Source organism: Pholcus phalangioides, unplaced genomic scaffold (genome assembly GCF_987345545.1).
Source record: "Pholcus phalangioides strain wild (caught in Gottingen) unplaced genomic scaffold, Ppha-v1.0 ptg000039l_1, whole genome shotgun sequence".
NCBI classification, from domain to species: domain Eukaryota; kingdom Metazoa; phylum Arthropoda; class Arachnida; order Araneae; family Pholcidae; genus Pholcus; species Pholcus phalangioides.
The window spans coordinates 7,245,431-7,263,879 of record NW_028301625.1 but is presented as its reverse complement, the minus strand read 5'-3'; the positions used below and the strand labels follow the sequence as shown (position 1 = coordinate 7,263,879).

The 18,449-nt window shown below is 35.3% G+C and overlaps 1 protein-coding gene across 2 annotated transcripts in view; it reads left to right on the top strand.

The window, feature by feature from the left end:
• LOC149065517 (methanethiol oxidase) overlaps positions 1 to 18,449 on the top strand; it is a 133,691-nt gene that overhangs the window by 54,716 nt on the left and 60,526 nt on the right. For both annotated transcript variants that reach the window (XM_089253952.1, XM_089253953.1), the window contains exon 6: positions 11,129 to 11,310. In XM_089253952.1, the coding sequence (XP_089110078.1) occupies positions 11,129 to 11,310 (182 nt within the window). The remainder of the gene's footprint in view (positions 1 to 11,128; positions 11,311 to 18,449) is intronic.

The window sequence follows — 18,449 nt, the reverse complement described above, 5'->3', positions numbered from 1 at the left end:
CCGTGACTCCTTAAAAACTGCTTGAAAAGTCCTTAAAAACCCCTTAAAAAGTCCTTAATTTTAAGCTAATGGGGGTAATCAAGAATTTAAGCGACAGGGAGATGCTCCAGAAGAACTTGAATATGATTGTAGCATGGGCTAATAAATGGAGCATGACCTTCAGTGCGGATAAATTAACCCATGTAATGAACAACATAATAAAACAACCCATGTAATGAACAACATAATAAAACAACCCATGTAATGAACAACATAATAAAACAACCCATGTAATGAACAACATAATAAAACAACCCATGTAATGAACAACATAATAAAACAGCCCATGTAATGAACAACATAATAAAACAACCCATGTCTCACGAGGGTATTACTATCCCTGATGCAACTAAAGTAACCAATTCAGGCATTCTCATTGATGAGTGACTAAGGTTTCTTCACGTTCTTCTAAAGTCATTCTGTGGAGATAAAGTTTTGGAGACCAAGCCTTTTTTTACATGTTAACTGGTGGGGATTTTGCCCCACTAGCCTTTCTATTTGCCCCACCAGTGGAGATAAAAAATGACCACTAGTGGGGCAAAGCCCTTTTCTTGTTTTGTTGGAGCAGCTTCAACTTCAAACCCTACTAATATGATGGGAGTCAAAGAAAAAAAAACTCAAACAAAACGTTTTCGCAATTTGCGAGATCGATTTTTTATGACCAATTTTCTTTTTTTCATTGAGGAAACAGAAAGATATAGATCAACTTAAAAGATAAATTCTTCGGGGACGGACTTCTCTGGGTCTTTTGCTCCCATAAAAAGTGAAAGAGCAAGCATATAGGCTTGCTGAATGCAAACATGTATCTGTTGACAATCATGCTAAAAATTATGGCTTTTCTGGTGATAATATTCATAAAAAGATTAATTTTAGTGACGTCTTTATGCTACCTAAAACAATAAAAATTCTATTGACAGAAATGAAATTTTTGCAGAGTTTCTGGGTTCGACTCGAACCCCTGAAACTCGGTGACGCCATGTAGTTGATGTTGTGAATCTAATTTCTAATAAATTAAATATTTTAACATTAAAATGTATAGGAATGAATTGCGACAGAAACTAAACGTGTGTAAATAAGAAAGTCATATGAACGGGAGTCATATTAACTGGTGGTCCACTGTACTGTGGTTTTATGAGTGTTTTTGAGTATACTGAACCCCGCTACATGAGAAATATAGCTATACAATACTTGATGAGTGATTCCGTCACTATTGAATCTCAAATGTTTGTAAAAGTTATAGGCGGGAAGAAGTGGAGAATGGCGCGGCATCTGTCTGTAAGGATATGTTGGTGACAGTCCCTCTTTGTGATGAAGTTAGCCAATGGTCACTCACGAGCAGGGCCATATAGCCCTGCTCGAACCTATGCCATTTGTCGCCGAGCCAAATGATCATCACTCAAATTATCCTTTAAATATGCTGCAGATCACTTAAGTATTCTGATAATGTGTGCCGCTGGAAACTTGAGTGATGTAGAACTACACTGGGGGACGCTTAAGGGATCTCTAAATGTAATGTGCCACTGACCACTTGAGTGTTCTGGAGCTGTGCTGCGGCTCACTCAAGTCATCTGCAAATGTGCCGCAGGCGCACTTGAGTGATCTGAAAATCTGCCACTGGTGGCATAAATGCTCTGGATTTGTGCCACGGGTCACTTAAGCGATCTGTAAAAATGTACCACTTAGTTCATTTTTAAATGAATTTCTTAATGAGAAATTTAGAGTTCTTAGCCTTCAAATAGCATTGAAAGTAATAGAAATTTATTAGAATGATATACAATGTATTTTCTTCTGATATTTTAAATAGTTTTTCATTTTTTAATTTAATTTTTATTTTAAAAATTTTTGCATAAAAAAATTTTTTTTTTGATTGTCTGGGGGAAGGGGCATGGAGAACGCTCGTTCTGTCCTTTCTGTGTCGACTCTGATCTGAATATGTGTTAGGAGGTAGGGGGCAGATCTAACAAAATTCTGCTGACAAGTGGGGAGGGGGTCAAAAATGGCTAAAAATCTGCTGACGTAATACTTTTATGGTCCCATAAAGCATAGGACTCGTAATCCAGAGGTTACGGGTTAGATTCCGGCTTCATATCTGTTGCAATTTTTTTTTTCTTTTTCAACTTTAATTTTTTCTTTTTTCTTACTCTTCCCTCGTGTACGAGACTTCAGTCCCGATAAAAAAAGCTCCCCCCCCCCTTCTGATTTACGGCCAACCACGATTATCGCCAGAAATGTTAAGTGAACAAATCTACCACACATGGGATATACTATGGGATTATTACAGCATTTAATTAAATTTAAAATATCTAAATTCAATTTTAAATTAAAAATAAATTCGATTTAGGTGAATCTAGTCATGTCAGACCTAGAGGTTTCACTTAAAGAATATCGCGTGAGATCCTCACGCAGATTTTTTTTACTGAATTTTTTTTAATTTTCCGAAAAATCAGTAAATCCTCAACTTCCACGGTATATATCGATGTTCCACTATTATTTTAGAATGCATATATTTATTTTGTATAGTTTTATTGTAATGAAGAAGAAAATGTAACTTCTCAAAATTTTTGAGTACCACATACAGATATAAATTTCATTATTGTGTCACGTTTGATTAATTGGCCAGTGTTTCCAACGTGTTAGGCCACATAGAGCCATTGATGGTTAGACTGCCCCACGGAGTTGAACCAAAAACATTAATATTTCGTTAATGCAAATATTATTTAGATTGCTGCTGCACAAATGAAAAAATGTGCAGCTTTTAATTAATAGGGCAATTTGCCTGTTGTGACCTTTGTATTTGCATAATATCCCACCATCACCACCCCACAACCCCCACCCCTAAAAAAAAATTTGTAACACCAGGTTTCCACAGACCACCAATTAGACATTGATAATCTGAAATGATCTGAATCTGTGGTTTTGCAACTATGGCTCCCACAAGCTTCAGAAATGTTCCCCTCTGTATGCTATGTGTGAAGTTCTTAATAAATCTATTTATCATATCTATTTTATATGATACATCTATTATAAATAGATTAGGCACAGTAATGCAAAATAAAAACCAATTTTTTTCTCAGGAAATTTCATAGGCATTCCATTGCCCCCCCCCCATATCCAGAAGCAAGAAACTTTGCTATATATTCCACAATCACCCCCCCCCCCAAAAAAAATCGGAACACCAGGTTTCTGCAGAGCATCAATTAAACAGCGATAATCTGAAATGATCTGCATCTGTGGTTTTCCAACTTTTTGCAACTATGGCTCCCATGAGCTTACGAAACTTTCTTGCCTCTCTGTATGTTCTGTGTGAAGTTCTTAATAAATCTATTTATTAATCTAATTATATCTATTTTATATGATAAATCTATTTATAAAGGCATGGCAATGCTAAATTAAAGCTAATCACACAGTTTCAATTTTTTTTCTCGGAAATTTCAGAGGCGTTCCACGGAAGCATGCTTGACACTGTCGCTTGCCCCCTCCCCATATCCAGGAGCAAAAAACTACTTACTCATTGACTTGATTTTTGAATTAATATTTAGTGTACAAAAATTTTATATGTAACGGTTGATCCCTGTACCCTCAGGGGTCCGTCAGCCTCCCTATTGTAGGATTTCTACAGGTTGTTCGACTGGATGTGAAAATAGTCATACTTTTCCTCTTTATATTTCTACTTATATGCTTCACATCTGTGCTTTTTCACAGGTCTCTGAGCCCCCCCCCAATCACTTGCTGTAGCTTTCTTTCTACTTGGTTTTTACCCATCAGCCTCCTTAGAATATTCAAGGGCTTCTAGAACCTGGTCTAGATTAGTGTTCGAAATGCATTGGTTCTACTACCATCCTTTCCAAAAATATTTTTGCCGTAGTGAGCTGGTTACATTGATGTGTGCGTATTCAGTGCTTTGAATTGGTTTATTTTAAACTATTGTGGATAAACATTATCGCAGGGGAGCAAGAGTTCGGAAACCACTGCTTTACTGCCCTCTCAATAATTAATGAATATAAAGTGCAATGCACCCCATCCCCTCCTGAGTATGTGCTCGAGTCCCATATACACCGAACGACTTTCAACTTTCAGCCCCTCCCCCCTCAATGTTTTCTTCATGTCAGCACCTCTGATACTGCCCACTATGAGAAACACGGGTACTGACAAAGTTCATAACAACCATATTTTCAACATGCGAGCCGCTACAATGTACAATAATTGTATTTCATTTTTACGTCATCATATAGAAGCAAGAAACTTTGCTATACATTGACTTGATTTTTGAATAAATATTTAGTAAAATATATGTAATATATTTTATATGTAACAGTTGATCCCTGAACCCCCAGATGCCTCCCTATTGTAGGATTTCTACAGGTTGTTCGACTGGATCAACCAAATCAAATGTCCTACAGAATCCCCCCCCCCCCCGACATACCAAGGTGGTGCATCAGGGCGTCTTAAGGTCCCCTGTAAAGAAGAGTGAACTTGTTATCCATCTTTGAGCAAAAAACAGGTTTGCTGCTATAAGTGATGTCTCGGAAATCGTTGAAGAAAAACCAGGATAGGACAAGCATAGCAATAATACTGACGTCACATTAAAAAAATGTCCAATGAGTCAGCTTGGTACTTCAAGGAGCTCAAAGGAGAATGTCTCAAATCTAGACAGGGTTTCGTGTTAATTGTCCTCAATTTTTTTTAAGTGCATCTCAACGATTTCAATCAATCTATTCAATTAAATCATTTAATGTTTCCTTAAACTGCCACAAAATTCATGATTTTAACAACTTATAGGTATGTCCTAAAAAGTATGTCGGGAAAGACAGTAACTGCTTTTAACTTTTTTTTTATCTATGCTGATGGGTACCAAGCCTAGGGGGTACAGAGATTCGACAAATAATAGATTTTTTTTTTTGGACATCAGTATTGCACAACAATATTTATTTAAATACGTAAGTGCTGAAAAAATTAGTTAAATTCGTAAAATTTAACATTTTGGCTCGCTATTAACATTTTTACGAACACACTAGAGTCAGGGGCGTAATCAAGATTGATCTTTGAAGGAGCACACAGAATTCAAAGAGGAGGAGCCACAAGTAATCTATTTCAAATACAATACATATACAACGCCACAACAGGCAAAATGCCCAACGAGGTGGCTGATAAAAAGATGCCCATAAAATATATATGGATGTCATATATTTAAAAAAAAAACAGCAACCCAATTAAAAATGCAATTAACACAAATTATGAACAATATATACACATGATAAAATATTATACAATGCCCATAAAGAATACTTATGGTTGTCTTATTCTAAGAATGGATAGCTTCTCGATTTACCCCAACATGTTTATCATATTTCTTTTTCAACGTGCTAATATTGTTAGAATTTACTACCTCCAGGGTAAGCTATTCCATTTATTAACAACCCTATTAGAAAAAAATACCCTGCGACACCACAACCTAGGATTGTCCCTAACCAATCAATACTGGTGTCCCCTTGTCAAAACAAGAATGATGGCCTGTTAATAATTTTTGGTCCATCCTATCCATTCCATTGAAAATTTTGAACACTTCGATCATATCTCTTCGACACCTACGTTCATCAAATGCAAACATATTCAAAGAATGAAGTCTCTTTTCATAACTCAAGCCATGTGTGCCAATAAGGACACGAGTAGCTCTTCTCTGCACCCCTTCAACCAATTCTATGTCCCTCTGTAGGTATGGTCTCCAAAACCTTACAGCATACTCCAGTCCAGGACGAACTAATCCTTGAAAAAGCGGAAGAATGACTTTAGGAGAACGCGAAGAGACCTTTTTGAAAATGAGACCAAGCATTCTATTTGCTTTTTTGACCACCGCTGAACAATGTTCAGAAAACCTAAGTCGCTCGTCAATGAGAATTCCCAAATCGGTGACCCTAGTTGCATCCGGGATAGTGACACCATTCAACTCGTAAGAGAACCGTGGGTTGTTCGAACCAAAATGAGCGACCATGCACTTATCAATGCTAAACATCATGCTCCATTCATTTGCCCATGCTGCAATCCTGTTTAAGTTGGTCTGGAGCAACGCCCTATCGCTTTCATTCCCGATTACCCCCATTAGCTTCACATCATCTGCGAATTTGCTAGTAATCCCATCGATACCCTGCTCGAGTTTATCGATAAAAAGTGAAAAAAGTATGGGGCCAAGGACACTTCCTTGAGGAACTCCACTAGTGATGTCTGTACAACCAGAGAATTCCCCGTTCACCATAACTCGTTGCGACCTATCTCTTAACCACGATTCTATCCAATTCAGCAAGTTGCCCCCAATTCCAATCTCGTGTAAACGCTTCAAGAGTTTGCCATGTTGGACCCGATCGAATGCCTTCTGGAAATCAAGGTAAACAACGTCTACATTTTTGCTCTTACCCAAAGCCTTAGTCACGTGATCATAGAAGCAAAGGAGGTTAGTTACACATGACTTCCCCTTCCTGAACCCATGCTGATTATCCGACAATACATTATTCTCGTCTATCCACTTCACAAACTGCCTTTTGATGGTAATTTCCAAAATTTTCGAGAGGGAGCACGTCAAACTCACTGGACGATAATTTGACACCGCTTCTCTACTACCCTTCTTAAATATCGGAACAACGTTAGCAAGTTTCCAATCTCTTGGGACGATACCCTTAGCAACACTACTTCTGTATATCTGTGCGATTGGCCCCAACAATTCATTAGCACATTCCCTGAGAACCCTGGGATAGATATCATCTGGTCCTGGTGCTTTGCTTGCACATACACTTCTTAGAAGATTTAGGACCTCCACGTCTTCTACTTGAATATCGTTGAGGGTTTTATTACCCCACGCAACACCCGTATATGGAATATCATTATCTCCATTAAAAACCGACGCGAAAAAGTTATTGAAAGCACTACACATGCCTACATTGCTCTCTACCCTAGAGCCTCCTATCGAGAGGGGACCAACTGTCCCCTTACATCCATTATTGACGTATCGAAAAAATGATTTTGGGTCAGAGCCAATGTTATCTGCCAACCTAGATTCAACTTCCTTTTTACTATCCCTTATCGCTTTCTTCAACAGTTTTCTTTTATCAGTAAACAATGATAGGTCACCTCGTCCACTTTTATACTCTCTGAATGCCCTTTTCTTTTCAAGATAAAGGTTCCGCACGCTATCCGTGAACCATAGAAGGTGCTTGATAGCTAACCTCTTTCAAAGAATTTGAGTTTCTAACCTTAAAAAGCATAATATTAAATTAACAAAAATTTGTCAAGGTAGCATAAAAAGACATTTTCATTTGATATTTTTTTTACGGGAATATTAAGAATATTTTAATTTTTGATCATCTCGGGGGAGAGTGGAACGGTAGGTACCCTATGATCCCCTCCCCCGTGTATGCCTCTGACTGCAGATGATTCCTCTTTGAGTGCCCATTTTTCCCAAGTGCTCCACCAGTGAAAATTTTTTATAAAATGACATGTTGGAGACCATACCTACACAGGGGCATAGACTTGGTTGAGGGGGTGCAGAGAAGAGCTACACTGCTCTCGTTGGCACACAAGGCTTGAGCTGTAAGACTTGATTCCTTGAATATGTTTACATTGGAGGAATGCAGGTGTCGGAATATGATCAAAGTGTTTAAAGTTTTCAATGGTATGTATAGGATGGACATGTGTCCATCACTCAGTGTCTTATTAATACACCATCAATAAACTATTCGACAAAAGGACACTAGTATTGGTTGTTTAGTAAGAGACAGTTCCAGGTTGTGGCATCACAGAGTGTTTTTTGCTTATAAGGTTGCCAATAAATGGGATAGCTTACCTCTGGGGGATGTGAATTATAACAATTGATTCGTTTAAAAAGAAGTATGATATACATAGTGGCATAAATCGAGAGGCTACCCATACTTAGATAAGACAACCATAATATTTTTATAGGCAGTGTATTATATATTTATTTATTAGTTTTTCTTTCTTTTGTGAATGTGCTTTTATATTGGATTGCTGTATTTTAGTTATATTTGATATCCATATTTTTTTATGGGCATCTTTTTTTCAGCCACTTGGGCAATTTGCCTGTTGTGGCATTTGTATTTGTGTAGTTGTATTTTTGATTTATATCATTTTATTATTATTTTAAACAACTGGTCATATAACGCTGAACTGTTTGCACTGAGTTGTCTGCATTAAATTGTCGACACCGAAATGTCTTGTGTTGGATTGATTAGATTCATAGCAACACGACTCTGGTTTTTTTTTTTTTACCTCCAGGTGGCATCACAAATTTTCTGTGTCCAAGAACGGTTTTAACGTTGCATACCCTCTATTTTATAAGTAACACATACCTATGAGTGACAATATCCATCGTCATCATGAATTATCATTCTATCCCGAATTTTCTTTTTCTTTTATCTCATATCATGTAGAAAACCATATTTCTCTGAAAAATCAAGAATTTTCATGTTTCCATTCACTACCACAACGATTCGAATTTCGAAATAGATTTTCAAAGAAAATTTTCAAGAAAAAGAGAGATAGAAGGCATTGTATAGTACAGTAAATGCAGAGAGGTGTACTATATATTGTTCCACAACATCACACATAGATTTAGAAGATCAATTATTCAATTTTTGGCATCAGGTAGATTGTTCAAACAGTGAAGTTTTCAAAAGTATATGTGCTGGAAAGAGTCTCTCATCTGAATTTTCAAGTTCTGGATATTTCGAGGAGAGCAAAAAGGCAAATACTCCATATAGTGGGAGTTACTTGCTGTTCAAGACAAAGAACAACTTTGTCTGAACACCGAGTAACTTCTGCTATATGAAGTATTTGCCTTTTTGCTTTCTATTTTTCTTGGCTACTGAAGAAGAAACTTGATATAGTTCTGAAACACATCTAGATGTTGTTCTCTTCATATTTTGGGTTTACTGATGTTGTTTCCCTATGCATATTGCAGGCATTATGTAACCCCAAGATACTTTAAGGTCCTTCCAGCAGGCCTATATGATTTTTATGATTGAATTTTTTTTTAGCAACAGCTCTTTTATTTATTAGATATATAATATATATATTATCATGTATTGTGTGTGGTATAACAATTTATTTCAAATCACTGCATTGATATCTGTGTTTTTGATAATATAAAGATATTATAATTTGTATTGTTATAATTTGTATTGCTACTTGTGTAATTATTAGAGTAGATGAAGCTCATTACTTTTGGGGTGATGTAACTAAAACTTTTTTGAAGTTATGTTTTGTTACTTTTTGCACTTGATAAATATTTCTATATCTATTTGGTGTGTTCTATTTTCATTTTTTACTAACCATTCTTTAGTTCTGATGATAAATTTATAAATTCTGTGCACGTAGTTCTGTCTCAATGTTAATATGTGGCACTGTATTTTTTATTATCTATTGCAACATTTATTAATTCCCTTAATTTACTATAAAGATTATCTAATTTGAGTATTTTTTCATAATATGCTCCTCCCCAGACACATATTACATAATTTATATTTGAGTAAACCCATCCATGGAAGATATCTTTTAAAAAGTTATTAACTATGTATTTATGTTTATAAAGGATTTCTGAATACATTCTGAGTTTTTAAATCATTTTTTCACTATGCATGTTCCACTTTAGGTTATCTTTCATAACTATTCCTATGTATTCATGATTAAACATTACCTATTTCTTCACATTTACATTCTAATATAGTTTGAGATTGGCAGTGAGTACGTAATTTTATGTGGATTTCTGTACTATCATTTATGTTTCTTGTTTTCATGCACATAAATTTAGTTTTTTTGTGTACTTATTTTTAATTTATGTTTAATTAGCCAGTGATTTATTTTTGTTCGATCCTTCTCTATGTTTCTAATCAGATTATCTGTTTCTGTGTCCTCAACATATAAAACTGTGTCATCTGAAAACACTGGTAGCCCAACACTGGTAGTGAAAAATGTTAACTTCAAGTATTTTTAATATGTTAAAGCATGCAGTTGTGTGTGTAACACACGGAGCCTGATGCCAGGCCTTTTATTTGAAAGTATTCGATTTTATATTCTTTTGAGGTGTCAATTATAGCTTGGGAGCAAACAGGAGAATAAACAACTTCTAAAAAATATATGTTTGCCAGGAAGCATGACTGCTTTGGTTCGAAATTAATAGTTTTTGATAGGACTGAAATAACCCTCCCCCAATCAGATCTAGCCACAAAAACTAGTGGCTTATTCTTCAGCAGTCATTTGTTATATATCTCCCCGAAATTCCACAAAGTGGTACATATTTACTTGGTTTATATAGCTAAATTTAGTTTATATCAACTAAGATTGTCTGCAGGAGGAAGATTACCTGAACCAGACACATATTTTGTGATATAATTGTGTACAACAGGGTGATATAGTTTATTCAAAAAAATATTGGCTTTTGAGCACATAATAGGGCAGTGAAAGTATAGAACAAAATTATGATTATCAAGATTTTGCAAAAAAGTAGTAGAAAACAAATTTTTGCATTTATTCATCCAAATTTGCTAATTTTGCATTTATTGCATCTATTTCATAAATACAAAAATTATGTCCCCGCCCCTGGTCATAGTATTTACTTTACAACTAGACTCTATAGCCAGTTGTAGTGGAAAACATCATAATTATTATATAACATGCTGAACAACTGAATAAGTTATTATCAAAAAAGCTAATCGATTTATGATTGTGTTTTCTCGAAAAGAAGGTCAGAAAATAAGCATTTTTACTATAATATTAAGATGATTGAAAAATTTCTTTAAAATAAAGTGTGTGTGTTATTATTAACTCAAAACTAAACATGTTTACCCTCAAGGCCATAGCGGAGGGGAGACTTCGGGGTCTGCCCCTCCCCCGAAATGTGAGAAAATTACTGAAAAAAGATGGCTAAATCTATTGTTCTATCACTTTGGTCCCCCCGAACGAAATTCCTTGCTATGGGCCTGTTTACCCTAGTTATATAGCTAATGGAGTCAATGTTATATAAAAGTCAATAGTTGTTACTAAAATATCTGATGCAAAATTTCTGAATTTTTTAAACTAATTTCAGAACTGTATGGACATAGTATTAATTTCTGGAAATGGAGTACACGAGAACTAATAAATACAGTTGACCTTTCTCCAGATGGGCAAATACCTTTGGAAGTTCGTTTCTTGCATAATCCTGATTCATCTGATGGCTTTGTTGGCTGTGCACTTTCATCAACAGTATTCAGAATCTATAAAACTAAGGTAACTTTATTATCCCTTAAACTGTTCCTATCGTAAATAAACATAGTATGCTGCTGAATTGCTTTTTGATACAGAAGTTCTGTAAATCACCTCTAGGAAATGCTCTTCAAAAATTAAGTAATTTTTTGTACAAGACTATTCAGGGCCGGTCTTAGGCCTAGTGGCACCTGGTGCAAAAACAGTAGTCAGTGCCCTTCCCCCCAGGCAAAAATCCAGTGATGTGCCAGAGGAGGCAATTTTTGCTAGTCATTACTGTCCCGTAAAATACGGGACATATTCATTCTACCCTATTATCAGACTCTTGGTGTGGTGATCGTCCCCCCCCCAGCACACCACTATTTAACTTGTAAACAAGCATAAAAACCCAACTTGCTTGATTTAATTAATAGATTTAAAAACATTAAAAAAGCAAAACGTCAAACATTTATTCAGGATACTCATCACAGAATCTATTTTCTACACACTTATTTTAATTGAGTTTCATGGTAAAATTCGTGTAGTGCACACATCACGTATGAGATAAGATGATAATAAAAGTGGTTAAATTAAAGTGATATTTCCGTATGATTTCTTTCATATTTATAAAACCCATGAACTTCATTTGAAATCATCCCTTTCAGACCCAGTACTAAGAAACAGAAGGGGCAGGCAAACACCAGCTAAAGCACTGGGCCCTGCAACTTAAGCAACTTGGGCGGTGTGACGAGCCAAATGGGGGGGGGAGTCACTTGTAACTAATCTTTTTTCTCAGCATAACCATTTCAAGGAGACTCCAAGAAAAGACTGCCCCAAGAAAGCACACTACGGCCCTGGGGAAGGGACCATATTATGCACTGTACATCGATTATTTTCTTTTCGAAAAATAACTGTATTATATACACTCAAATCTTTTTTTTTTTTTTTTTTGAAAAAAATTTCTCACATCTCAGTCATTTTTCATATATATTTTATAGTTTTTTAATATAAATACGTATATCTTGAAGATATTTTTCTAGTAATGTATATTTAACGTCTTTCAGCACCCCTTCTAATTTGGCACCCGGTGCAATTGCACCTGTCGCAACCGCCCTAAGTTCGCTCCTGACACTATTACCATCCAATTATATATGTGCTAGTACCCTTCTTTATTTTTGTTTAAATCATGTATCTGAAGTCCCTTGAAAGTTCCAAGCCTTTTTTTTTGTAAGCAAGAAAAGTTTAAGACAAGTTTACTCTTTGAAGTACACATTTATTTAAAAAAATTAGAACACCCCAAAAATTTGCAAGTGCACTTTATGAAATGCTCAAGTTAGCAATTCTAATTTTATAGTATGTCCTAAAAGTCATGATTTAGTCTTTTCCTTGATTCTTCTTGTGTGCATATTGTGGCTTTTTTAGCTTGACAATACATTGTTTTGTTAGATCGGGTAGCATTATCAGATATCATGAAAATACCAAAGCATTTATGTAGCTTCATGGGCATAGGAAAAATTCTTGGTTGAAAAAGAAATTTTCATGTAAAAATACAAATTTTCAACTTTTAAAATCAAAGTAGAGAACAATGCATTGGAGTAATGTTTTTCAAAGTGACCAATCGAATGTTCCAGGGGCCCAATATGATGCTGCATTAGAGGACTACTCTGAGTGAAGATGTCAGTTGCTCCCAATTTTCTGATCCCAGCAGTTGAGGACTTTTTTTGGAGATAGAATTTTCTTTTTACATCTCAAAATTTCGCCCAAAGCTGCATCAATACTTTGGTAGTTTTATGATATTTGGTGATGGTACCTGATGAGATATTGTAGTGCTATGGTCAGTAGTGTATTTACAGGGGGCTAAGCAGGCTATAGCCCAGGGCGGCAAATTTGGAGGGGCTGTGAATTTTGGAGTATAGAAAGAGGGGGGGAGAAAAACATTTTTTTAAATTCATGTTTCATAAACATGTGGAAGTGTCATGCATCATTTCTATCATAAATAATATATAATTATGAAACCATATTGTTTATTTTTTTGTTTTTTCCACAAAGACTGTCATTGAAGTAAAAAAAATATATGATTGTTTAACCTTCCTATTTACAGTGTTATTCACCGCCTCCCCAAATAATATTGTCACGAGTAGAGGTGGGAGGGTGAGTAGACATCCAGCAAAGAAAAGCAGCACTCATTTTAGATTACTGAAGGTGTTGGAAAAAAAAACAAGAGTTCAGCCGACATCCCCTAGAACAGGGATTCTTGACCTTTCCAGCCATGACTCAAAATCAGCAACAAGATCAGCTTCACGACCCATGTGACTTAGTTTTTCAGAATTAGTGAAAAAAGCGGCGCAATAAGTGCATTTATAACAGGACTGTAGGTAGATTTTTCTACGACTCGTCACAAAATCATCTGCGAATCACATTTGGGTCATCATCCATAATCTGAAGAGACTCTGACTGTTAGTGGATTTGTACGACATGTCTTGCAAGCCCCTTGCACAACAACTTTTGAATGTCACTCATATCTCAAGAATCCCTGGCTATAACTGAATTTGTTCGACCCACCTAGGAAGCCCCCTGGCAAGCAAGTCATCCTGGTAGCAATCCATAGCTCAAGATCCCCTATCTGTTAGTGGATTTTTGACCCACCTTAGAAACCCCTGCCAATGGTGTCTGAAATTGAAAATAAGAATTTAATAAATTTTATATCAGAAATGTGCAGTGGATACAGGGCCTTATGTTAAGTTCATAAACAAAATGTCATATATTGATGGTTCTTTTTGGTCCGATACAACAACACATACGTTCATGTGGTGATTATTCCAAGTAGTACAGTATTGTATTAAACTACATGTACCACAATAAAAAATACACGCAATGAAATATAGAAACAAAACACCACAATAAAATATATATCACATATTGCTCATTTCGTTTTTAATTCTAATAAAAAAAATTAATTGCCACTCAGTAAATCCCATGTTAATTCATATTTAGAATCAGTTTAATATAATAAATTTGATTATTCAGACCTGTGGAATTGAAATTTGGGAAAATTATCTGGAAACTTATGAACATACCAAGTTTTGGAAAACATGATGCATTTCTTGATGCATTTTTGGTCACTGATTTTAAACGTCACTCATTTTTGACTATCATGTAAAAAATTTGCACAAAAATTGATTTCGGTATAACAGGAGAAAATCTATAAAATATGTATTATTCTAACCTTTTAAATACTAAATTAACTTTCAAAGAATTTTTTACATAATCTTCGTATGTATTATTATGTAGCTTTCAATATAAAAGTGGCATAGGGAAAAGAACAAAAATGAAAGGAACAAAAGCAGTTTAATTAATAAGAATTTCTTTAAGTTTTTATTGAGATACATGTATTTGAATTCGAAAATCGGAGGAAAGTTGGGAAAAAAGCTAACAAAAACTAACAGACAATGCTTCTTTCACAACTTTTCTCGGGTTTGTGAATTCAGATATCTCTGCGAATATTGCACTTAGAAGCGTGGAAATGTCTTTGTTGACATAAGAAGAGACAGGGCAATAACTTTTTAATTCTGTTTTTGGGCACAGGTTGTCCATATAAAAAGCTAGTTTTTTTTTATTTTGTTTTAATAACTATACAATCCCTTGAAACATTAATGAAATTCCTGACTTCGCACATTTACATTCTGCAAGAATGGCTCAAATATCTGTTACCGTTTAGTTTTCTTGCTATTCCCATCGTTGGAAACCGTCAGGCGATTGTGGGACACTCTGCATATTTAAGTAATGCAAAAAAAAAGCAGCAAAAACTAACGGACAACGCTTCTTTCCCTACTTTTCTTCGATGTTTGAATTCAACTATCTCTACGAATATTGCACTTAGAAATGTGGAAATTTCTTCGTTGGCATCAGTAAAGACAGGGCAATTTTTTAATTTGGTTTTTAGGCACAGGTTGTCCATATGAAAAGGTAATTTTTTATTTTATTTTAATAACTATACAATCCCTTGAAGCATGAATGATGTAGCGGAAATTCCTGACTTCGCACATTTACATTCCGCAAGAATGACTTTAATATCTGTCAACGTTTTCTCGCTATTCCCGTTTTGAAAACCGTCAGGTGATAGCAGGATACTCTATAAAAAAATCATTGAAATCTGAGACTATGGGTGTCATTTTGGCATTTTGCTGGGTGATTTGAAATGGAATGACCCACTCTATATATTCGAGTAATGAAAGCATTTAAATCACACGAGTGCACAAACCACTGACGGGCACCTTCTAGAATTTTAATCAGTCCACGAAACAATTTTGAAAAGTATTTCATCATTTCAAAATACACTTTAGGACATGCGGTTGAATATATGTATAGATATTATGTATTGCATTATTGATTTTGTTACTAGACCATAACCAAGTACATAGAAAGTATCTCTGCACCATTGATTGGTGATGACATACTTTTGTATTTGAAAGAATGCACCATGCATTCCAATTAAATTTATCAGTGTTTTTCATCGATGTGTAGACATCTGCGGGTCGTAGGTTGAGCACCTCCACCCCTGTTATATGGCAATCATTATGGATTGGAATAGGATACGAATACAGGACAGAAAAGTAAAATTTAGGAACAACTATATACAGTACCACTTTTTTGTCTTGTTTGTTTATGATGTATTAGTAATGCCATGGGGGTGGGATTAAAGTGATAGACTGAAAAGGGAGGGGGTGGCAAAATTTGTATAGCCCACAGGCTGCAAAAACATAAATACAGCCCTGGCTGTGGTGAAAATCCAACTAAATACAAGTCAGCTATAATTGATGATTCAAACTGCAACTTTGGGAACCATGATAAAGGTTTACTTGTGCCAGTAATGCATTAATTTTATGTAACAATGCATAAAATCTATGATCATAGCCATATTGACCATATCACATGCATCTCGCATGCTGATGTTCCTATCAGTGGAGGCTCGACTGAGAAGGGTGAATATCATGGCGGAGAACTGGGGGAAACCAAAGTGATAGAACAATAGACTTAAGCGTTTATTCCCTATACAGGGTTATTCAAAACTCAATGTACAAAGTTTTAGGGGAGGCAGAAAACTCAAAAACAAAACAGAATCACATAGGAATGTATGACCAGAAACCCGAATCTGATCATTTGGAGGATAAATGAAATGACAAGCCAATAATGGGTATAAAAACTATTTAGCTATACTTTACATGAGGACAGCATGAGTGCAAGTTGAGTTTCACAACAAGTGCTCAAAGTTCTTACCATCCACAATTATGAATGCTTCACAACGGCAATGCATTGATTGTCGAACCCTTTCAAAATTACCCGGCATTTCGCATATGTCTGCAGCTGCGATGAGGTCGGTGTCAAAATCAACTGGCCTCTCATAGACCATGGCTTTCAGGATTCCCCACGAAAGTCATTCTTGAAGAAAGTATTGTAAAGTAAAGTAAGTATCGCGTGTAAAGTATTGCTAAATAAAGAGTTTTTCACCCACAATGGCTTGTCATTTCTACATTTTCATTTATCCTCCAGCTTTCCCAGTGATGGCTTTTCGGTTAGAAGTCTCATAGGATATAGACCAAGCCATCACACGGTTAGTTAGTTAGTTTATTGTCCAGCTGATCAGGTAGGGGTTTCGGGTCTTACTTTCCTAAGTAATTCTGTTTTGTTTTTGTGTTTTCTACCTCCTCTAAAAGTTTGTATCACACTGTATATTATTAGCCATTTTACAATATTTCGTCCCCTCTCACTACAACCTTGATAAAATACACAATTATGTTTTTAAGTGTACTCATAAAAAAAATTACCAAGGGTTGCAAAAATATGACCTACTTTGGCCCATCAAAATGTTGAGCCAAATTAGGCCTGTATTTTTCAGAATTTTCCAAAGCTTAAGTTTTCAATTAATGTTTTCGGAAAAAAAACTAAAGATTAAACAAAATTTTAATTGTACCACCATTGTAAGCATTGAATTATGTTTCTATTTAGGCACTTACCCATCCTGAAAAAGCTGAATTACAACCTGCACAGTTGAAAGTTGGAGAGATGGAAAAACCACACACAATCACAGTACAAATGCCCACTTCTGCTGCTCCCTAGCAGGAAATTTGTGAACTAGCCAATACACTCAGTTATCTTGCTTAGTGTCACTCAGTAGTGTATTTACGGGGGGGGGGGGGCTAAGCTGGTGGTAGCGCAGGGCAGGGCCGCAACTAGGGGAAGCAGGTGGGTCTCGTGCATATTAAAAATAATTCATATGCTTACAATTGAAATTTACATGCAAAAAAATTATGTAAACAGAATAAATATTTTGCCAGTATTTTACTTCATATATTTAGGAGAAATTTAAAATAAGTTGTTTTGGTAACTGCTGTGCCTCTGGTCTAAAAATATGTTAGAAAAATTCCACAAAAACAAAGTTTACATAATTTTTGTTGCATGTAAATTTCAAATGTAAGCATATGAATTATTTTTATTCATATTCTGTATGTTTTTGTGAACACTTTAGTGAAAATTTCACTTTAATATATTGAAAATTGAAAAAGTTACGATTTATTTTCTCAAACAATGCCACTTAAAAATTGAGCTTCGGAAAAGTCATCTGCATCATTTTTTGATAAATTTCAACATTTTTTTTCTCAAAAAGTTTTAGAGATATGCAAATAATATTTCACACGGTTAATAAGGATGGTAAATGCAACAAATAAAAAAAAATCATTGAAATCTGAGACTATGGGTGTCATTTTGGCATTTTGCTGGGTGATTTGAAATGGAATGATCCACTCTGTATATTCAAGTAATGCAAGCATTCAAATCACACAAGTGCACAAACCACTGGCAGGCCCCATCTAGAATTTTAATCGGTTCTCAAAACAATTTTGAAAAAGTATTTCATTATTTCAAAATACACTTTAGGATGTGTGGTTAAAGGTAATATGTATAGATATTAAATAATGTGCATTATTGATTTTGTTGCTCGACTATAACCAAGTACCAAGAAAGTATCTCTGCACCATTGATTGTCGATAAGATACTTTCATATTCGAATGTATGCACCATACATTCGAATTAAATCTTTCAGTGTTTTTCATCAATGTGTAGACGCCTGTGTGCTGGAGGTTGAGCGCCTCCCCCCCCCCACCGTTATATGGCAATCATTATGGGTT